Source organism: Myxocyprinus asiaticus, chromosome 2, assembly GCF_019703515.2.
Source record: "Myxocyprinus asiaticus isolate MX2 ecotype Aquarium Trade chromosome 2, UBuf_Myxa_2, whole genome shotgun sequence".
In the NCBI taxonomy this organism is placed as follows: Eukaryota; Metazoa; Chordata; class Actinopteri; order Cypriniformes; family Catostomidae; genus Myxocyprinus; species Myxocyprinus asiaticus.
In genome coordinates, this window is record NC_059345.1 from 49,054,804 (window position 1) to 49,078,987 (window position 24,184).

At 40.8% G+C, this 24,184-nt stretch overlaps 1 protein-coding gene across 1 annotated transcript in view; it reads right to left on the reverse strand.

Annotated features, from left to right (window-relative positions):
• LOC127409830 (neural-cadherin-like) overlaps nt 1–24,184 on the reverse strand; it is a 413,418-nt gene that overhangs the window by 188,132 nt on the left and 201,102 nt on the right. Inside the window, exons 7-10 of the mRNA XM_051644684.1 lie at nt 23,876–24,018; nt 14,925–15,097; nt 4,942–5,110; nt 694–864 (exon numbers count right to left, since the gene is read on the reverse strand). Of these exons, the coding sequence (XP_051500644.1) occupies nt 694–864; nt 4,942–5,110; nt 14,925–15,097; nt 23,876–24,018 (656 nt within the window). The remainder of the gene's footprint in view (nt 1–693; nt 865–4,941; nt 5,111–14,924; nt 15,098–23,875; nt 24,019–24,184) is intronic.

Consider the following 24,184-nt stretch of genomic DNA (forward strand, 5'->3'; position numbering starts at 1 on the left):
CCCTTTGCCTAGAATTTGCAGACATGTACTCTTGACATTTTCTCAACCAACTTCTTGAGGTATCACCCTGAGATGCTTTTTAAAAAGTACTGAAGGAGTTCCCATCTATGTTGGGCACTTATTGGCTGCTTTTCATTATTATTAGGTCCAAGTCATCAATTTCAAAAAAAAGATTTTTTTTTTTTATTTTGATTACATTTTTGTTTTATAATGAAATAAATTAATATGGTGGCACAATTATATTTTTGTCTACAAAACTAATTTCAAACATTTAAGCATACGCCTTTTTAAAACTACACCCGGTTTAAAAATCCCTGATCTATGAACATAAAAACTACAAGTATCATAAAAGAATTAGCAAAATGCTTTTTTAAAATAGTTTAGGCCACGTCCACACTAATATTAGCTGGTCAGCAATATATGTTGTGTTTTGAATTCTGGTCCTCAGGATGGGATTCTAACTAGCAAGACTTTCTCTGTCAATTAGCTTCATTAGGAAGACCATGCTAGTGGAAAGCAAGGCTGAGTTGGTCCACAAGAGCAGCACTAAACCAGCACTTACCACCATATACCAGCTTGGAACAGCATGGCAATCCATGCAAATCTAAGCTGATCTTTTAAACAGTGCCAATATTAAGTGCCTAAAAGAAATCATGAAGAATAAGTGTGCATTTAGATGTTTAGATTGCTCACATTCATAGCGCAAGTTCTCAAATTTGGGGCTGTTGTCATTTTCATCAAGGATCAGAATGTTGAGTTGGCAGATGCCTATGAGGGGGTCCGCCGCTTGATCCGTGGCCGTCACTGTTACTGCATACTCTCTCTGCCTCTCCCGGTCAAACTTTATTGTAGTTACGATAACACCTGTAATGGCACTTTTGTTACCATGGAGATTTTGTTCACCGATAATTAAACCACAGCTGAATGAGAGAGATATAAAATGTAACCGTTTTTTCAAATATCTCCTTCTCCACAAACAGACAACATATACATATAACATATATACAGTGTTTTTATATAAATATATACACTCTATATACTGTATATATGAGTGGGATGACAGTAAATATTCCTTCCTGAGTTCACATCACAGTGTCAAATATTTTTACAGTTTCCCCTTTTGAATTTGAGAAATTATTGCAAACGTTCCTCACGTTTTGCTCCACTGCAATCCACTCCTATTTTCTATCTTCATAAAGCATTCCATCTATGGGGTCTATGCTTAAAGCTCATTCTGATTAAAGTGAATTAAACTCAAGTTCCCTATCTGTCACTCACTCGACGTTGGTGTCAATGTAGTGACACCAGGGGTCACTCTTGGGAGCCCGAGACACCTCCGGTCTTTGATAAAAGGCCAATGAAAATTGGCGAGTGGTATTTGCATGCCACTCTCCCGAACATACGGGTATAAAAGGAGCTGGTATGCAACCACTCATTCAGAATTTCTCTTTGGAGCCGAACGGTCATGCTCATTGAGCTGAATATCACTGTTCATTCACCTCTGCTGGATCTGACGGCGCATTTCAGCGGCTTCTCCCTCCTCTGCACTGGTGCACTGCAGAGAACGCCCCTGGGCGATTCGGCAGAAAAACTAGAGAGTATATTTTCTGAAAGAGCATTTTTCCCCTCTAAAAGAGTATATATTTCCCTAAAAGAGCGCACATACGGAACGTCTTTTTAAAGACGCGTCTTTTTAAAGATGCCTTTCCGATTGTGTGTTATTCCTGGTTGCGGTCGTTATCTCTCAACTTCGGATGGTTGTGATCGCTGTCTTTCGTGTCTGGGCGCGACCCACATGGAAGCAGTGTTTGTGAATGGTTCATGTTCTCACTGCGAGAACATGACCATGGCAACATTGCGGCCCAGCGGCTCCCCACCTCGGTCCTTCTATCTACGGGTATGAGACCAGCGGGCGATTTGGGGACCCCAACGGGATCGCCTCCGCCGGGTATCGACTTTGCCCAGCAGTTCTCGACGGTGAAGCAGCAGACGGAGGCAATCCGGCACATCCTGCCCCGACACGGCTTAAGATCCCTTACCCCATCTGCTCGTCGCCAAGGGCATCCCCCTGTGGTGACTGCACCGGCTCCGCCACAGCCCGCCCCTTTGGCCCGGCCCCGGCGAGGAGCCCACCGCAGGAAGCCGACGCCACCCGTCTCACTGCCGGCGCCGAAGAACCCACCGAAGGGGCATGGCACCATGGGACACACCGCATGGCCATTACGTCAGCCCTTGGACCGACCTCTCGTTTCTACAAGCAGGTGTTCCTCTAGAACTGGTCTCCAGGCGTGTCGTGGTCACGACAGACGCCTCCAAAATGGGCTGGGGCGCTGTTTGCAAAGGGCACGCAGCCGCCGGCCTCTGGACGGGCCCGCGACTGCATTGGCACATAAACTGCCTCGAGTTACTGGCAATTCTGCTCGCCCTGCGGAGGTTCCGGCCGTTGATCCAGGGCAAGCACGTGTTAGTTCGGATGGACAGCATGGCAGCGGTAGCATATGTCAACCACCAAAGCGGTCTGCACTCTCGCTGTATGTCACAACTCGCCCGCCGTCTCATCCTCCGGAGTCAGCAGCACTTCAAGTCGCTGCGAGCCACTCACATCCCGGGCAACCTCAACACTACAGCGGACGCACTGTCACGGCAGGTTTCCCTCAGGGGAGAGTGGAGACTCCACCCTCGGATGGTCCAGCTGATTTGGAGTCGATTCAGATGGGCACAGGTGGATCTGTTCGCCTCCCAAGAATCCTCCCACTGCCCACTCTGGTACGCCCTCACCGAGGCTCCCCTCAGCATAGACGCGCTGGCACACAGCTTGCCCCCTGGCCTACGCAAATATGCGTTTCCCCCAGTGAGACTGCTTGCACAGACCCTGTGCAAGGTCAGGGAGGATGAGGAGCAGGTCGTCCTGGTAGCACCCTACTGGCCCACCCAGACGTGGTTCTCGGACCTCACGCTCCTTGCGACAGCTCCCCACTGGCGAATTCCCCTGAGGAAGGGCCTTCTTTCTCAGGGACGGGGCACCCTCTGGCACCCGCGCCCAGACCTCTGGAATCTCCATGTCTGGTCCCTGGATGGGAGGTGGAAGACCTAAACGGTCTACCCCGCACGGTGGTAGACACGATCACTCAGGCTAGGGCCCCCTCTACGAAGCGCCTGTATGCCTTTAAGTGGCGTCTATTCGCTAAGTGGTGTTCTTCCCGACGCGAAGACCCCCAGAGATGCGCAGTCGGATCAGTGCTTTCCTTCCTGCAGGAGAGGTTGGAAGGGAGGCTGTCCCCCTCCACCTTGAAGATGAACGTTGCCGCCATAGCAGCACACCACGATGCAGTTGACGGTAAGTCCTTAGGGAAGCACGACCTGATCATCAGGTTCCTAAGAGGTGCCAGGAGGCTGAATCCCTCCAGGCCGCACCTCGTTCCCTCATGGGATCCCTCGTAGTTCTTCAGGGTCTACAGAGAGCCCCCTTTGAGCCTTTGCAGTCAGCCGAGCTTAAGGCACTCTCCTTGAAGACTGCCCTCCTGACTGCGCTCACTTCCATCAAGAGGGTAGGGGACCTGCAAGCATTCTCTGTCAGCGAAACGTGCCTAGAGTTCGGTCCGGGCTACTCTCACGTGATCCTGAGACCCCGACTGGGCTATGTGCCCAAGGTTCCCACCACCCCTTTTAGGGACCAGGTGGTGAACCTGCAAGCGCTGCCCCAGGAGGAGGCAGACCCAGTCCTGTCGTTGCTGTGTCTGTTGCACACTTTACGCATCTATTTGGATCGCACGCAGAGCTTTAGAGTCTCTGAGCAGCTCTTTGTCTGCTTTGGTGCACAGCGGAAAGGAAGCGCTGTCTCCAAGCAGAGGATCACCCACTGGCTCATTGACGCCATAACTATGGTATATCTCGCCTAAAACATGCCACCCCCGGTAGGGCTACGAGCCCATTCTACCCGAGGTGTAGCGGCTTCTTGGGCCCTGGCCAGAGGTGCCTCTCTAACAGACATTTGCAGAGCAGCGGGCTGGGCAACATCCAACACCTTTGCAAGGTTCTACAACCTCCGGGTGGAACCGGTTTCGTCCCAGATAGTGGCACGCAACACAAGCGGATAAGCCCAGGATAGCTGGCCGGGTGTATCGCTTGCACATAGCGCCTTCCACCTCCTTTTGAGCTGAAGACATGCGGCGTTAATTCCCAGTAGTGTTCACAAACTTTACACATCGACACCAATGTCGAGTGAATGACAGATAGGGAACGTCATGGTTACTGGTGTAACCTCCGTTCCTGATGGAGGGAACGAGACGTTGTGTCCCTTCTGCCACAACGCTGAACTACCTGCTGAAATGGCTGGACCTTATATCGGCTCCTTAGCATAAAACCTGAATGAGTGGTTGCATACCAGCTCCTTTTATACCCATATGTTTGGGGGAGTGGCATGCATATACCACTCGCCAATTTTCGTTGGCCTTTTATCAAAGGCCAGAGGTGTCTCGGACTCCCAAGAGTGACCCCTAGTGTCACTACATCGACACCAACATCTCGTTCCCTCCATCAGGGAATGGAGGTTACACCAGTAACCATGACGTTTGAATTCATGAAAATACTTCAAGGCTTGAATTCCATAGCAAGCGGTAGCCAAAAAAAAGAGAAAGGGAATGAGAGAGACACTGAGAGAGTCAACATTGAGCTGATGTGATTATAGTGCTTAAAGAGAATTTCTTTTTTTTTTTTTTTTTAAAGGTTGCGTTTACCAGTTACCCTTACCAAAATTTAAAATGTTCTGTTTAAAATCCTGTTACAGATGAAGTCTTTTCAAACATTATCTATATTTTGTTTGATTAGTTTGAGAGAAATGGCAATGGAAGTATCTACCCTCATACTCTCAGAACAGTAAATTGTGTATGAATTGAACCATGAATGACCTTCTTTAGTGTAAGTGCGTTTATATGGAAGTACCTGTTTCTGGATCAATGCTGAAGGCTGGAACAGTGCTGTCTTTGTGCATGAAGCCATACGTTACTTGTCCATTGGCACCTTCATCAGCATCGTCTGCATGAACCTGCAGTACAAATGTTCCAGCTGGCTTATTTTCCAGAACTGAGGCCCTTTCCTTATACTCGAGACACTGCGAGGGGAATAAAAAGAAAAAAAATAATAAAGAAAGAGAAAGAGAAACAGCAGGAGGAAAAGAAAGATTTACATTAAACCAGATAATAAAGGTAGGGTAATAGGATAGAAAAATTCATATACAAAGTTATGGACAGTGCACGTATTACAAAGACTTGGGCTGAAGTGTCAAGTGTCATTGCTCAAGGTCTCTATGGTGATAGCAGATCCTAGCAACTCTGTAGCTTTTTGAATAGTTTCAGTGCTTGAACCTTTAGCCTTTGGCTTACTAACCCAGATTTTTAACCACTAAGCTGCCACCACTCCAGTGGAACAAAGCAACGAAAAATCATACAAAAGAGAGGTGATGATAAAACCAGTGATTGCCAAGCCTTTACACTAAGGGCTTATTTATATACTTACTGGGCAAATAGCTTCGTTTAGTTTGCCAAAAAAAAATTATGCACTGAAGTTTTTGTTCAGCTAAGGTGTTTGTTTGGTCAAATTTCTTCCGTTTGTGCACGTACCTGGAATTCTTGACCTAGGAGATCTCGGCTAATCGAAGATGTTGATGAAAAATCACTGGTGTGTTTTGGACATGACACTATTTATTTATTAACTAATTTTAAAATGGCATTGCACATAATATACACTAATGAGCCAAAACATTAAGACCACTAGCCTAATATAGTGTTGATTCTCCATGTGCCACTAAAACAGCGCCATCCCACCAAGCATAGACTCTACAAGACCCCTGAAGGTGTCCTGTGGTATCTGGCACCAAGATATCTTCAAGTCCTGTAAGTTGGATCGGACATGTTGGTCCAGCAAATCCCACAGATGCTCAGTTGGATTGAGATCTGGGGAATTTAGAGGCCAGGGAAACACCTTGAACTCTTTATCATGTTCCTCAAACCATTCCCGAACATTGTTTTCAGTGTGGCAGGGTGCATTTTCCTCCTGAAAGGGAGAACTGCCATCAGGGAATACCATTACCATGAAGGGGTGTACCTGGACTACAACATGTTTAGGTAGGTGGCACGTGTCAAATTGGTGTCCACTTGAATGGCCAGACCCAGGGTTTCCCAGCAGAAAATTGCCTAGAGCATCACACTCCCTCCACAGCTTGTCGTCTTCCCACAGTGCATCCTGGTGCCATCACTTCCCCAGGTAAATGGCACACAGGAACACTGCTGTCCATGTGATGAAAAAAAAGGGACTCATCGGACCAGGCGACCTTCTTCTACTGCTCCAAGGTCCAGTTCCAGCACTCCCGTGCCCATCGCAGGCTCTTTCAATTGTGGACAGGGGTCATCATAAGCACTCTGACCGGTCCCATAAACAGCATGGTGCAATGCACTGTGTGTTGTGACACATTCCTCCAATAACCATCATTAAAATTTTCTGTAACTTGTGCCACTGTAGACTTTCTGTCGGTTCGGACCAGACGGGATTGCCTTTGTTGCCCTCGTGCACTGATGAGCCTTAGGCGCCAGGACACTGTCACCGGTTTGTGGTTTGTCCCTCCTTGGACCACTGTTGGTAACTACTCACCACTGCTGACTGAGAGCACCCCAAAAGTCTTGTGATTTCAGAGATGCTCTGACCCAGTCATCTGGCCATAAAAATTTGGCCCTTGTCAAAGTCACTCAGGTCTTTACTCCTGCCCATTTCTCCTGCATTCAACAAGTTGACTACGAGAACTGATTGTTTGCTTACCATCTAATCTACTCAGATCTTGACATGTGGCCTTGTTAGGAGATGATCAGCGTTATTCGCTTCACCTGTGAATGGTCATAATGTTTTGGCTCATCAGTGTAAATGCAGGCTTTGTTTACATGAGTGCTTTCATTAATAAATAGCCAGAAACTATTCATGGCCTTGTTAACTTAATGTACCTAATTTAGCTGATTTGAATAATGTATTAAAAACATTACTATATTTTTATTTTATTTATTTTATTTTTATCAATTTTATTTATAATTTCACAATTTTAAAAATAAGTATTAATACAAAACACCACAGTACGGAACAGAGAAGTCACACATAAAAAATAAAAAAATAAAAAAAGGTTTAAAAAAAAAAAGGTTTAAAAATAAATAAATAACACCTATTCATGCAGTATCCTGCAGACAAACCATAAGTAGCTGTTACATTCGAACAATTAAAGCATTGTTAGGCCTTGTTGTTCAACAAATAAGTAAATGTTCCCACATTTGATTAAATCCAGTTATAATTAATTCCAGCTATATTATACCTAATTCTTTTCAAATGTAGGGTGGAGGTGAGTTCTGTTAACCACTCTGGCAGGAGAGGCCTTGCTTTTTTGTACCACAGAGACAAAATGACTTTCTTCAATACAATCATATCATATTGTATGGATTTCTGTATCCTCCAAATGTGAGACTAATGTTTTAACCAAAGAACAGGTACTGATAAAAGTAGAGAAAGCAAACTACTACTGTACTAAGTAAAGAGGAAGGACAAAAAAAAACAAAAAACAAAAAGGGTTTCAAGGGAAAGTGAGATGAGGCAAATCAGAAAAAATTGTTGACCGGACATGCATTAAAGGTATGAAGAACTGGAGACGTAATAATCCTTATCTGTTTGGTTCTGTTGAGATTAATCTCTGTTTTATAATTGAAGTGCCCTTGAATCAATTCCATCCCACTGAATCTGTTGATATGTCTCTGGAATAAGCCTGGATATTTCAGCCATGCTCCACCACCCACACACCTTCTTCTTTCTCATATGTATGTGAGTGCATGCCTAATCATTAAAATAAAGAAAACTCTTTTCCCCCTTCATCATTAGTTTCCCCAGTTTAAGATGAACAAGGAAAACAAATACAGTAAATAAATCAGTTTAAAACACATGGCGAGATTTCCCAAATCGGTCCACCAGCCTTTCCATCGACGGCCACTTCTGACACCTAATTAATAACAAGGGAACTGGTTCTCACTGTGATGGTCCTTTTCATCCTGATTCTGGCTAAAACATGGTCTGTGCTGTTCAATCAATCAAGTAAGCTTGAAATCCCATAAGGTCAGAGGCACAAATATCAAGCCAAACCCCTCACTAGTCCATCTCTCAAGGCTCCAAAAACCTACCACTTAAACACACATGCCCAGGGCCTGCAAATGAGAACTTCTCAGAGATGTTCCATGGCCACTGATGTCCACAAGAATGGTTTGGTATTCTAAAATATAGTCATAACAGGGGAATGGGAGGGAGGTTCAGGTGGGAGTTTTCTAAAGAAACTACAACAGAGAAATTCACTGCTTAGAAACAGCTCCCCTTTCTCTCAGAACAATGTACAAATGAATTCTAGGAAGCTACAATGTCAGCAAAGAGGAAGAGAGAGATAATAATAGACGAGTATAGGTGAATATAATATTTTAACAAGACATTCTTTGAAAAACAGAAAGCATGCAAAAAATAGAGTGAGTACAAAACAGAAGAGTTCAAAAAAGGGCAAAATGCCTAAAGCTGAGTTGTGACGTAAATGCTTTATTTATTTATTTCATTGAGAGAGTTGGCTCTGAAGTCTTTGAGCTAAATAAGACATACCACTTTGTCTTCCCTGTGCTGGCTCAAAAACTAAAGAGATGTTCTGTGTCTCCTTGGATGCTAATTTACTTCACACTCTGCCAAGAGAAACTCAAACAAAATGTCCAAACGACCTGAAGAGAAGTTTTTAAGTACTAAACCTCGGACCTCAGCCAAGCATCTGCTCATCTCACTGTGCTGCCTGGGGAGATTAAGACCCTCTAAACATCTCCAGCATTGCACTCAACCCATACTTACAGGAGACATCAGGAAGCAAGTAGACCCATAATGATTCAGCACATATTTTTAACACTTAATTAAAATGGCTAGGGTGTTTCAACACTTCAGATGATTAAGAAACAGCACAGGTTGCCCTGCAAATAATATCTCTTGAAAATGTAAGAGAGGACTGGATAAATTGAAGAGAAAAGAAGAAAAAAAAGGCTAAGGTGAGAATTTGCTAGCAATTAATTTTGCATGGTTAAAGCGCAATTGATTGCATGTGCTGACTGCGCTGGTTTAGCACCTGATTCAATAAAATAATTGTAATATTTGAATGTATAATATTCATATTTCTATATTCATAATAATAATAATAAAGTTATCTCATAACATTCTTCATGCGATTGTTATTTTTGTGAAAATGCATCTATGCCATCCCTGATCAGCATTAAACGGTCTGTTTAAATACACCTAAATTCAACTTCAGATGCAGCTTCTGTGCCACCTTTGCAGCATAAAGATGGCTTTAGAAACCATGTTGCAGCTATAATATAACTGTAACATCCGAGGTTGTTACACGAGGTTGAGCCTTCTCCCGAATACTAACTCTGTACCTTTTCTTCTTTGGTGATTTCCTGTTTAAACTATATAAATACCATGCTGTTGCATTTTGACTTTGCGAAGTATTGCCAGTTTATCCTGCCTTACCAAGCGGTTTTCTATTGCCTTTGATGATTGTTTTCATGTTATGACCATTGCCTGTTTTCCTGGATTTACTGCCTTTTGGATACCCCTTTGTTTTGTTTGCCTTGTTTGACTGTCTTTTTGGTTTATTGGATTATACCACTTGCTTTATGACTACCTCTATTTGCCTGCCGATTTGGATTGTTTGCTTGTGTTCATAATAAACTTCCAGCACATGGATCCTAACACCATCTCCATGGCCAGTTCATTACAGAATATTTTGCCTAACATGGATCCAGTGGAAGTTTCACAGCTCCAGGCCACATTCGCGCACCAGTGCGAGGTATTAAGGGGTTACCAAGACCAGCTGAACAACCTACGAGCTGCCAACGAATGTTTGACACAACACATTCACTCACTACCAGCTCCCCATGCTAAACCTGAAGCTTTGCTCTACCTGATAAGTTTGATGGTTCTGCTGAAAAATGGCAGGTTTTTTTTACGACAGTGCAAGGTATTTTTCTCAAATCAGCCTGAATCATTTGATCAAGACGCCAGGAAATGTTCTTTTTTTTATGTCACTGCTTACCAGCAAAGCTCTCGATTGGGCCAGATATCTCTGTTCAGCTACTTCATCTATGCCAGGGTCATCGATCAGCAGCGGATTATGCAGCTCTGTTCAGGACACTAGCGGCTCAGAGTGGGTGGAATGATGTCACTCTGAAGACTGTTTTCGGCAAAGGGCTTAACCTGAAACTCAGGACAGAACTGACCTGCAAGGGTGAAGGTACGAATCTTTCTGAATACATAACTATGGCCATCAAGATAGATAATCTGCTTCAGAATGCTTCACGGCCTCAGTTTTGCTTCACCTCGAATTCTACAGTCTCAGTACAGGCTCAGGCATCCACTGTATCACCCGAACCCATGCAAGTTGCTTACACTCGCATTTCCATGGAGGAACGCCAACGTCGACGCAACGAAAACCTTTGCTTTTATTGTAGCTCACCAGGTCATCTCAACCTTGCATGCCCACACAAGAAATCAAGTTCTCCTGAGTCAAGGCAAAATGTGAGTACAATGAACACTGTATCACACATTTCACATAATTTTCTGTTACCTGTAGAGGTCTCCATTGGTGATCATGTAAAGTGTTTTATAGCTTTAGTGGATTCTGGTGCTGCTGTTAATCTCATTAATCAGGAGATTGTACAAGAACTCAACATACCCACCATTCAATGCTCCCCAAAGTTTAACATCACCACTGTTGACAACACTCCTGTTGGTACTGGCATAACCTAACAGACTGTTCCGATAACCATCAAGGTTGGACTTTCATGTAGAAAAAAATCTCACTATCTGTCATCAACTCACCCAAGCATGCTCTTATCCTGGGTCATCCCTGGCTGGCCATCCATGACCCATCGATATCTTGGAACCAAGGTGAGCTCACGCAATGGTCAAGTTTTTGTAACAAACATTGTCTCCATGTTGCTGTTTCCATACCTTGTCTTATCACCAGTATTGAGAGCCCCGAATCACAGAAGGAGCCCACAATCCTCAAGGAGTATGGAGAGTTCAGTGAGGTGTTTAGCAAAATCAAAGCTACACAACTTCCTCCTCCATGAGACTGCGCCATTGAACTTCTGTCCAATACAGCCCCACCGAGAAGCAAGGCATATGCATTGTCACGCACCGAGACCCTTGCCATGGAGAATTACATTGAGGAAGCCCTTGCCTCTGGTTACATCCGTCCCTCTACCTCCCCAACTGCTGCAGGGTTTTTTTCATAGAGAATGGAGGTCTACATCCCTGTATCGACTATCGAGGCCTGAACTCTGTCACCATAAAGTACCGTTACTCATTACCGCTTATCCCCTCAGCCCTTGAACAACTCTGACATCTATACCAAACTTGATCTGAGAAGTGCTTATAACCTTGTCAGAATCCTAGAAGGGGATGAGTGGAAAACTGCTTTCATCACCACCAGGGGCCCTATGAATATTAGGTCATGCCATATGGACTTGCTAACGCCCCCTCATTTTTCCAGTCTTTTATTAAAGAGATATTCAGAGACTTACTGAATCATTGTGTGGTGGCTTACTTTGACGACATCCTCATCTACACACAAGACATGGAACAACATATCCAGCAGGACAAGACAGTTCTATCACATCTACAGGAACACCAACTATTTGTCAAGGCAGAAACATGTGAGTTCCATACCTCCCATACCACTTTCCTAGGCTACAATATCAGCCATCAAGGTGTAGAAATGGATGTCTCTAAGATAACAGCAGTCACCGAATGGCCTCGACCTTCAAAAATCAAGGAAATACAGCGGTTTTTGGGCCAACTTCTATCGCCATTTCATCAATAATTACAGCATCATTGCAGCCCCACTCACGTCGTTGCTCAAGGGAAAGCCCAACAAATTGCCTTGGAATGATGCCGCATACCAGGCCTTCATCTCCCTCAAGTCAAGCTTCATGACCTCGCCAATACTGAAACATCCTGACCCCAATCTTCCCTTCGTCGTTGAGGTAGACTCTTCAGCGGTCCTGTCACAATGTCACGTAACACCAGGCAAGCTTTACACTTGTGCCTTTTTCTCCAGAAAATTTAACTCTGCAGAACGTAACTATGATGTGGGAAATAAGGAATTACTTTCCATGAAAGCAGCCCTCGAAGAATGGCATCACTGGTTAGAGGAGGCAGTCCACCCTTTCCAGGTTATCACCGATCACAAAAATCTTGAATATATCAAGGCAGCCAAGAGATTGAACCCACGTCAAGCCCGATGATCATTGTTTTTTCACCAGATTCAATTTTACAGTCACTTACCGCCCTGGCAGCAAGAACAGCAAGGCAGATGCACTTTCACGCAGACATGATCCACCCTTCCTCCAACCTCATCATAGCACCTATTTGTTGGGACATCATGGAGGAGATACAACGAGCACAACAGCATGAACCATCACCTCCTAACTGCCCACCTACAAAGCACTATGTACCCCAAGCTCTACGTCAGAGGACTATCCAATGGGTCCACACTTCCTTGAGCACTGGACATCCTGACATCCAAAGAACTGTTACCCTGGTGTGTAATTCCTTCTGGTGGCCAACTTTTATTCATGATGTAACTAACTATGTAAAGTCTTGTCAGGTGTGTGCCCAATCCAAGACCCCCAGAGAACTGCCCACAGGGTTGCTTCAACCACTGCCAATACCACAAAGACCATGGTCCCACTTGTCCATTGACTTCGTCACAGACCTGCCAAACTCCCATGGTAACACTACCATTCTGGTAATAATAGATCGATTTTCTAAATCATGTAGACTTGTCCCTCTCAAGAGTTTACCCACTGCCATGGAAACTGCTAATGCTTTGTTCCACCAAGTATTTAGGGTCTATGGAATACCAGAGGACATCGTGTCTGACAGAGGTCCACAGTTCTTGTCCCGAGTTTGGCAGGCTTTCTGCAAACAACTGGATATCAATGTGAGTCTCACCTCTGGTTACCACCCTCAGGCCAACGGACAGGTGGAACATCTAAACCAAGAGATAGGCAGATATCTTCGGAGTTATTGTAGCCATGAACAGGAGAAGTGGAGTGATTTCCTGCCTTGGGCCGAATATGCACAGAATTCCCTCACTCATACCACTACGGGTCTAACCCCCTTCCAATGCATGCTGGGCTACCAACCCCAATGTTTCCTTGGTCAGGAGAACCTTCTACAGTGCCAGCAGTAGACGATTGGATTAAGCGAAGCGAGAGGGTGTGGGACAGCGCACATGTCCGGCTACAGCGAGCGGTCAGAGCACAACGCTTCCAGGCTGACCGACGGAGGTACCTCCATCCCAACTATCAGCCACGACAGAGGAACTGGTTGTATACAAGGGATCTCAAATTGCGTATGTGGGTCCTTTCAGAATTATCCATCAAATAAACCCAGTTACTTGCCGTTTAGAGCTTCCTGCTAATTACCACATCTCTTCTTCCTTTCATGTGTCCTTACTGAAACCGTCCACCCGTCATCTGGCTCTGGAACCACAGATTCTGAGCCTCCAACTCCATTGGAGGTAGATGGAGTCTCAGCATATATGGTCAGAGAGATCATGGACTCAAGACGACGAGGGAGCCAGATGCAATACTTGATGGACTGGGAGGGCTACGGACCAGAGGAGAGATCATGGGTAGACACCAAGGACATATTGGACCCATCCCTGACCCAAGAATTTCATCATGCCCATTCTAATTGTCCAGCACCATGACCAAGGGGACGTCCCAGTAGAAGAACACCAGGAGTTGTTCGTGAGGGGGTTCTGTAACATCTGAGGTTATTACCCCTCCTACCAACCACCAGAGGGAGCCCTCTCCCGAATACTAACTCTGTACCGTGACTTCTTGTTTAAACTATATAAATACCATGCTGTTCCATTTTGCCAGTTTACCTTGCCTTACCAAGCATTTTTCCATTGCCTTTGCTGATTGTTTACATGTTATGACCATTGCCTGTTTTCCTGGATTTACTGCCTTTTGGATACCCCTTTGTTTTGTTTGCCTTGTTGGACTGTCTTTTTGGTTTATTGGATTATACCGCTTGCTTTACGACTACCTCTATTTGCCTGCCGATTTGGATTGTTTGCTTATTCATAATAAACTTCCAGCACATGGATCCTAACACCGTCTCCATGGACAGTTCATTACAATAACAACACAAAAGCATAATTTTATAAATTTAGACTAATTTACAAATTTCAAATGTAAAAAAAAAAAAAAAAAGTTTGCAATAGTTCTAGATTTATGCTGCTAAATATGTCAGACAATGCAGAAGACCACTGCGACCTGGCACACTCTGCCGGGATTAAACAGCATCGCCCCACCACTGCCATCTAGACACCTAAATCATCTGTCTTTGACCATTGCGCTGTGTTTTGCTGTTTTTCACCATTGCTTGCAGAAGTGAGCCATTTTTTTAAACGCTGTATCATGTTGAAAAGAACTTAAATATTTTAAAATGCATCTCGAGACACCAGCGTTCTGATATATACATAGGTCTTTTTCAGTGCAAGAACATGTTTGGTCTGAACAGACCCTTAATTTCAATACTCAAAATGCAGTGCCATTTCCTTGCTTGTGCCTACGTAAACTAAATTGCTGGTGTTTTTTGAATAGGATGCAGGTTTTTGTTCTGAAATACAGTACTATGTGCAACAGTAGTGCAATTGTTTGATAAATTCAGCCCTAAATATATAGAGAGAACACAGGTAGTACAAAGTTGAGGGTGTGAAAGTTGCAGTGACGAGCTAATTAGATAAATATAACTGGTGAGTAAAAAGCCAGATGGACAAAAAGATAAATTATTAACAGTACCTTTTCAAACACAGGTTTGTTGTTGTTTACATCATCCACTCCCACGATGACCTGGGCAGTGGTGGAGAGTGACTGTGGTCCACCAGAGGCGTTGTCATCTGTTGCTGTTATGTTTAGAACATACTTTACACCCTGAAGTTTGGGCGGAGGGCTGGAGCGGAGATGGATCAGTCCTGTGTGGGGTGACAGTCAAAGATAGCAACACTGAATTTATTCCTCGTCTAAATCCCACTCAAACTCAATTTCAGCCTCAGTGACTGTACTAAGTGAATTAGCAGCTGATGTCTCGTTAGTTTGTCGCTTTATGAGATCTTTTCTCAATAAGATACAAATGTGTTTATTAAGGAGACTGAATGTAACAGTATCTAAAAGATAGATCTGAACTGTGCCAGGGGCATTTTCTCCCAGGAAGCAATGTCTCCTAAAGAATTCAGAGGAGAAAATAATAAATAAAGCCATATATATATATATATATATATATATATATATATATATATATATATATAGATATAGATATAGATATATATATAGATATATATAGATATAGATATAGATAGATAGATATAGATATATATAAGTATAGATATAGATATATAGATAGATCAAATAGAGGTTAAAACAGTAATTTTTCAAAAGTAACATTATGGAGGCAATGTCTCTTTTGAACTCATTGTGTTCTCATTAAGGTTTTAAAGCGTGGTGTGACAGTGTGACTGTAACAGCGGGAAACAAGTGAAAATAATGCCAGCCTATCATGTTGCAAATGAACCTGAATGGGTCAAAATGGGTCAAACTCGTGGTAATGGACACTAATTATAGATTCATTATAGAGTAAACAACTCACCCACTTGAATATCACCAACACAAAAACAAACCCAGAGCATGGACTTTGCCCTCTTATATCAGAAGTCCATAACACTATATACTATACATGCAACACTGTACTGTGCATGCTACCATAGACTCACATTTTATATGTTAGGCCTTGTAAATGTGACATGGAACACTTGATGAAAATATACAGGCCCATGAAGACTAATATTTCACTGCCTATTCATGAATTAGAAAAGCTTTATCTGATCTTTATGGCAATGATGAGTATATTTGACATTCCTGACATTGTTACAATACAAAATCCACTATGTATTTTATGTTTTTATGGCTGAATGTGTGTGTTATTGTGAATGTGCGAGGGCTGCCGTTATGCCTCATACATTGCGTCTTATCTGTGCAGACAGCCGCAGTCAGCTCCTACGTGACCCTCTGCAGTATGCTATAGAGCAGCATCTCTTTAAGGAGAGAACGTTAGACTCTGCTGCATTCAGCTCTGCATTCATAATCTGAAGAGCAGGATGGTGATCTCCAGCTCACAGCAAAGTGACAGTAAAGAAACGGCACATCAGCTGACACAGACTTGGCAGGAGGGAAATCACATGTACCCTAGTTTCTTCAGTTGATTCTATTGCATAACTCTAGTCCTTTTGTGGCACAACTCAGGGGAAAAAGAACATGTTATCAATTCTAATTCAATCTGAAAACCCCTCACCACACTAGCCACACCCTCCGAATATCAGTGGGGTCTACAATGAGTGTGTGTTTGTTTATTTTGAGGCTTGTCACAGGTTCTGGCTCTATTCTCTAGACAGCTGCATCTACTGCAGGCTATGAAGGCTACTGGCTAATATGAGTCCAAAAACCATATAGTGTTTCAAACTGTAACGAGGCACCACTAACTTATATATTACCCCCAAAATATTCTATACACAGATTTAGACCGAATTAAATAAAGTGATTGAACTGAGATTATAAATATTGACAGTTTAAGTGATGAAAATCTGTAATTCAGCCATGATTTGTGTGTGATTTATCTGTCCTTGAGCTGGAAGTGTCTATTATGATTAGTATGTAGTACACTGGTAAATTCGAGAATAGGACACAGATGGAAGAGGAAGCCAGCACATATCAGTGCACATCAAAGATAGAGAAGATGTTTCTCCAGGGGCATTACAAGCAAATTACTCTGTACATGAGGGTGGGAGGCATGCCACTGGCATGCCTTATGCTGGTTTCTATCACTGTCACGCCACCATTTACAAGGCACTGTGAGCTAAATCAAACCACACACCCCAACTTCTCCAAAATATGGACTTTTTGTTGCATTACACTCTGAAAATAAAAACTAATTCAATTTATATTGTTTTATTTCTGTTTGCACACTTTTAACCACACTATGCAGGTGAAAATAAAAATTTTAAAGCATTCTAAAAATCCAATCAGATTTTAAAAAGAGAACATCACTTTTAAGTGAACCGTGTCATCACTCAGGTTTTACCTAGATCAGGCCGCCCCTCCAAGAAGAATGACAGAGCAAGGATGACACTACCAAGAAGGCAATGGCAACTTTGAAGGAGCTAGACGTCTTACTTGCAAAAATTGGTCACTTGTGTTTGAATGCGCAAACAATAGCATTAAAATGTGTGTCCTTATAAATGACCCTGTTTAATTGTACTTAAGAAAATGGTTTATTCCACTTTTTTTTTTTTTTTTTTAATGTCATGGAAATGCGAATGCTGTCCTCACGCCGTTTAAGGCATTAAAAGAAAGCAGTTCAAAACACCTAGGTTTCCGGAGAACATGACTTATGTGGCTATGTAAACTAGGGATGTGCCAGAAGCCAAATACCTTATTCGGAAAGACACGAATAATGACTTCAAAATGAACAATGGATTAATCTCTAATAATAATAATAAAAAAAATAAAAAAAAACATTGTGTGACCGATTAGCCAAAAAGCACAACGCTAATGTGACATTTTAAATAAACATACCCAAAATTACAACGAATGTATTAATCTGTGCAGCCACTATGTCTAAAGTGTAAAACTTATGAATGAAAATGCGCACGATTTCTGTTAATTGTGTGCGCGTCTGGAGCTTGTCAAGTGTAACATGAATTAAGATACAACACCATATACACGTTCCACTTCTTGAAATGTCTATGTTAATGTATCACATGATTCACACGTGATTCTCATGTATTTATTTATAGTCTAAACCTGAGCAATGTTAAATTCCTGACCTGAATTGATTTCACGTGGGAGCTCGTCTATCTGTTGACCACATTTATATTCATATCAGTGATTAAGGTTATTAACTGGTTAAGACTTTATTCCGGAAAGTTAAAATGCTCCATAAAAGTTTAAATGCTCCATAGAGTATTCATCTATTAGGAATATTCCTACTTATGTAAAACAAAGAATCTGAAACTTGTCTTTTATCTTCTTCCTCTTCTTTAAACTGTGCTAAATTTGAAAATGTTAAGTGTTCTTGAACTCTGGTAAGGCACTATATAAATGTAACATTATTATTATTATTACTATTTAACTAAATAATGGTGTCCTATCGTAAAAATTCCTGATAGACTTACGGAACTTTCACCTGTTTGTAGGCTATACTGATTTTACTTTAATTTATTTTAATGTTTGAATTTGGATTTATTATTCACTTGCAATATGTGTGCTTGGCATTTCACATTTTGCTTGATATCTTCTGCATCCAGAATAATGTTGTTATACAAAATTCTGTTTCATGCAGATATTAATATCTGAAATACCAGGAGAAATCACAACATATTCCACATTTAATATAGCCTACAAATTCAGCTTCATCTGGTAAGAAAACAAAATAATATATATATTTTTTTTTATAATAATTGTATAATAATAATTATTATTATTATTATAATTATTATAATTATTATTATTAGGCTATTATTATGAAAAGGCATACACGGCATATTTTATTAATAGAAACTATAAATGTAAGAGTAACACTTAAAAATGCGTGTTTCATTTAGTTCTGATGCACTTCTGGTTTAAGCCCCGCCCACACCCAGTTCTATCCGAAAACAGAGACAGATACAGATACAGATAATGGCTTCGCTGCACACTCCTAATGTAAACGCATGTGTGTAGAAACGACTGAATAGCTAAACTGATGTCAAAGTAAAACATTTCAGGGGACTACAGTAGGAAAAGGCAAAATCATACAGACGAGTATACACAGAAAAAAAAAAAAAAAAAACTAACACACCTATTTAGAATATCCACTACCCAGAGAATCCCAGAGTATGAAGTAAGAGGGATACCCAACTATTGCAGCAATGCTGCTTCAGGCGCATTAAGGAAACAAGCACAGCAGCAACCGTGGGACATCTGGAAATAAATCGAAGCAAAGAAGAACAAAATATAGCGAAGTTTTCCTCAGATGCCATGTTTGTTGTTTACTCAAGCATAGCGGAGAAATGACGCTGCTGTGGAGAAAGCAGCATGCTGAATGAACCGCATGTATATGGGTGTAAAGAGTAAACCATGAACATATTGCATGTAAATGGCAATGCTACTTTAGCAGCTTTCTAGCAATAAATAGCTTTCTGGTCATGTCAAATCAAGTTATTTTTGTTTGTATAGCAGTTTTCACAACACACATAATTTCAAAGCAGCTTTACAGAAAATGATGCTGTAACAGAAAATGATGCTGTAATGTCTGTAATGTCTTAAAATCCTCATTGGGCAGTTTAAATAAAAACCACGACTGGAAATTATGCTTTAAAAATGATTTGTCTTTAGGACCCCTGTGAGCAAGCCAAATGCGACTGTGGCAAGGAACCCAAAACTCCATAAGATGTTAATTAATTAATGAAAAAAAAAAAAAAAAACCTTGGGAGAAACCAGGATCAGCTGGGGGAGCTGGTTCCCCTCTGGCTATACAGCATGAATATAATGCCAATATTAGTTATCCATGTGTAAAACAAGTCATGTATTAATTGAGAAACTGAGTAGATGTTGGTGGGCAATATTTAAAGCTAAAGGACACTTTAGAACTCTAGGAGTAATGATTAAGCTCATATAAACGAGCTCAATGTATATGGTGGTTACGCCCCTGCATGTATGCATTTTATATGCCAAACAAATCCATTCCTTTAGTAAAGCATAACAGATGCTGTTTCTCTTCAGCTGGAGCACTTGTCAGGATAGAAGTGATGAAGTGGCCGAATCAGATACCACACAGTTTGGCTACACTTGAACAATTCTGTGAGTGGGAGTAGGGAAATCTTCTACTAGGGAAATACCCTCTAGTAATATATGCTCTGCAGAAATGTATCAATGCTGTAGATAAACAAAAGGTGCTCCCACAAAGTATTAATTCATGGCAGTGATCTTTTTTCCAACCCAGTTATTGTTTGTTTTTGTTTTGTTTTTTGGCTTTCATTTTTCTCTTAGATGTGGCAAGGTAAGCTACATCTTGTAAATAAAAATTCATTTTCAGGACTCCAGAGAAACAAATGGTGAACATTTGGAAAAGGGGTCATAGGTTTTTATACCTGTTGATAACTTACTATAATGAACAAAAAAATCATTTCAAACTCTGTAAACACTGAACACAGATTGGAGAGCAGAGATTACTGTGACCACAACATAAAGTCATCATTCAACTACTGTGAGAAAATTAACACCTCTTATGATATAAAAAGGAGAACTTAACACATTCACTTCTAATGAAGCTTAACTGAACTAAATATATAACACATGTTGTCTGTGTGACTGTGTTCAAATGAAAAAAAAAGAAAAAATGTTCATGTATTCTGTTTTATGGCTTGGTTTATACATTAAGCACCTCCTCATTACTGTATACTATAATTGCACAATTTACACAATTTAATACAATGTTAACAGTCTGTCAGCCAAACATATTTTATGTTAGTGTTTTTTTTTAACTTTTTTTTTTTAATGCATTTCTACATTGCATTGCATTATGATGATGGAACCTTGTTTAACGCAGTGTCTTAAAACAGGACAAAGAACAAAGGAAAATCAAAACACTACAAATAAAACAGGAAAATAAAACCACTTGACATAAAAGGTGCTGTGCGCCGGCGATGATCTGGCTGATTATCAGCGTAAACACTCTGCTGTCATGCAGGTAAGTACATCGTTCACGGACCGGATGCGGTCTTTGTATTTATGTCTTTAATACAAAAGGCCTTATAATCTTATTGACTCCGCTGTTTGAATTCTTAAAGGGGTATTAAATCAAACAGAATGCATTCCTCTGCGAGTTATAGTAAATTAACAACGAACATACAGTGCCTTGACCCTGCCTCACACAACAAAAATGATCTAATGGAGGAAAGGCTCTAATGAATGATAGAGGGAATTTCAGGAGAGGCAGACATCTGATGAGCTGTATAGAAGGGCAATAAAAGAAAAAAATGTATCTTTAAAGGAGTGAAGAGAAAGAATATGTAGGGATAAAAATCAACAGAGAAATGTGGTGTTTCCAATGAAGTGCTACATGGTATGAATCACTTGACTGGAGCACTAAATTGAAGCACTGTGAACGTAAGCAACAAACACAGTTTGTGAGAAGGACAAGTGGAGTCAGTATCAGAGGACCAATCTGCTTCAATCAAAATATCTTGTCTAGCTATTTCACTGGAATTTTGGCAATTAAGTCTTAAGTTCTTCAGTTTACTTTGTTACTTAAAATGTGTATTTAGTTGGCTATATATACATATATATATACGATCCATTACTAAATATATATGTATAGTACTGTGCAAACGTTTTAGGTTAGTTATATCTTCAGCTTTAGTAATAGGAAATATAAATGTTAGACTCCCAAACATTCATTTTAAAAATAGAGTAGAAGAAAATAGGAGCCCTGCAACAGATGGCATGACCCCAGCAGAGCCCCAAGAACATCAAGTCAGTTTGGGATTAAATGAAGAGGTGTTTCAACAAGGTGTTTCCGTCCACAGAGCTGCCACTCACTGGATGTTTTTTGTTTTTTGCACCATTCTGAGTAAACTCTAGAGACTGCTGTTATGGTTGATGTGAACATTAACTGAAGCTCCTGACCCTTATCTGCATGATTTTATTCATTGCACTACTGCCACATGAATGGCTGATTATATATATATATATATATATATATATATATATATATATATATATATATATATAAATTCAGCCAATCATGTGGCAGTAGTGCAATGAATAAAATCATGCAGATAAGGGTCAGGAGCTTCAGTTAATGTTTTAACCTATATATGTATATATATATATATATATATATATATATATATATATATATATATATATATATATATATATCTGTGGGGTGAAAACATTTTATTGTGACACTTTACTCACAGCTGATTGGTTCAGTATCTGTTTTAATATGTTACACAGAATAAAATCTGCTCTGGAGCAGGTTAGCTGCATAGCTTGTGTTTACAGGATATACATTATAAAATATATTATGCATCTACAGAGGATCTATCTGTGAAAGCTGCCATAAGTTCTTTGTTTTAGTGATGTGGAATCTATAAAAACAATGTGATTATTAATCTTTTCAACCTTAACTTTGATACAGTAAAAGCTCATTTATACTTACTGGGAGAAGGCTTATTTTAGTTCGCCTACAAATTATGACAAAATACCCTGACTTTTTTGTTCTCCTGTTTGTGCACCTCCCTGAAATTCTTGACCTAGGAGAATGTGGCTTGACGAAGTGTATTGATGATTGGTTAAAACTTGGGAGTTGTTTGAACTTAAAGTGACGTTCTTTATTAATCTATTTTGCTCAACCGAGCATACTTTAAACACAGGCTTTGTTTGCGGGGGCATTAATTTGTTCAGGAGAAAAGGTTTAGCTGCTACCATTGCATAAATTAGGCTTAAAGCTTTTATTTAGAACGGGCATGTGTTAACCTGCAATTGCAAATGTAAGGATCTACAGTATTTCTACTTGATCTAACCAATAAAAAATACTTTCATTGGTGTAACATTTGTCAGACTGATTTAGTCAGATTAAATAACATTCCTTAATTTAATAAAACCAGTTAATTTAGATGTTACCACATGAAGCACATTTTTTAGGTTACCTCACAAAACTTTTGGCTTTTTTTTTTTTTTGGCTTTTTTTTGGGGGTAATTTTTGGCTTAATATTAAGAACTTCCACTCATAGTGGAATCTGAAAGTCTTGTATGTGCTTGACTGTTTAAACAGATGCTGCTGTAAACCTCACTCGCTCATGCTACATTTCTGGATTTTGCAGTTTTCCAGATGTTCACACCATACATTGTGCCTCTTCAATTTACCCTTAAGGACTGTTAACGTTAAAGACTTCTTATCCAGGATAGTTAATGCAGACATTGCACCGGTACGCTCATGCAGGCAATGTGATTTCCAAATCCATTGCCCCCTATTCTCCACACAATTTTCTGTCTTCTCTATACTGTTTATTAAGAAATAAAATTGGCCAAAACAAAGCATCCGTTGGTATCGAAGCAGTGGCACAGCAGCAGTGTATGCACTCTTAACATGTTTGTTTTGTCAATTAACCTAAAAAATTCGCTTCCTGTGGTAACCTCTTAAAAACAACAAATACACCAACAAAAATCATTTTTAAGGGTCAGCTCGGAAGTAGCTTTTTATATAACAACATTTATTTTTCCAGTGTGTGGTCTTGATCCCATCTCGCCTGCCCCCTCTCTCCCACTACTTTCATGTATCTTTCTACTCCCCTACTCCTATCCAATAAAAACATAAAAAAGCAGATTAATAAATAAATAAATAAAAACACCCCTTTTGGCATTCAAATTATGTCCAGGCTTAAAGTTGAAAAGCAGAAGTATAAAGACTAATAAATTATAGCTGGCTCTAGTGTGAATTTAAATTTCATTAATATATGTTATTAAATAATTTGTAATAGTTAAACTACTAATGTATAATATGATGCAATGTTATGTAATGCAATGTAAAGAGATTGAAAGAAACAAGTGAATGAAGGCTTTTCTACTGGACAGTTAAAGCTAATGAACCAAGAAAAAGCTGACAGAGATATCAAGGGAGAAAAGTAACACTAAATCTGAAAAGTATGTCTCACCTTTCTGACTGTCGATGACAAAGTTGCCCTCCTCATTGCCAGCGGCAATTTTGTATGTGATCCCATCTCCATCCGGATCCTTAGCCAGCACTGTTGCAATCAGAGTGTTGGGCCCTGCATCCTCAGAGACAAAGGTCCTATACCTGTTTTTGTGAACACAAACCCACACACAAATTTCAGTATTTCTTAAATTTTTAACAGGCAAAAAATAACCTTGTCATTACAGTAACACCAACACATTATTGTCTATATGTTTATATGCGCTATTTTTATTGAATGTAATAATGTTTCAGTACTGTATTAGACAGG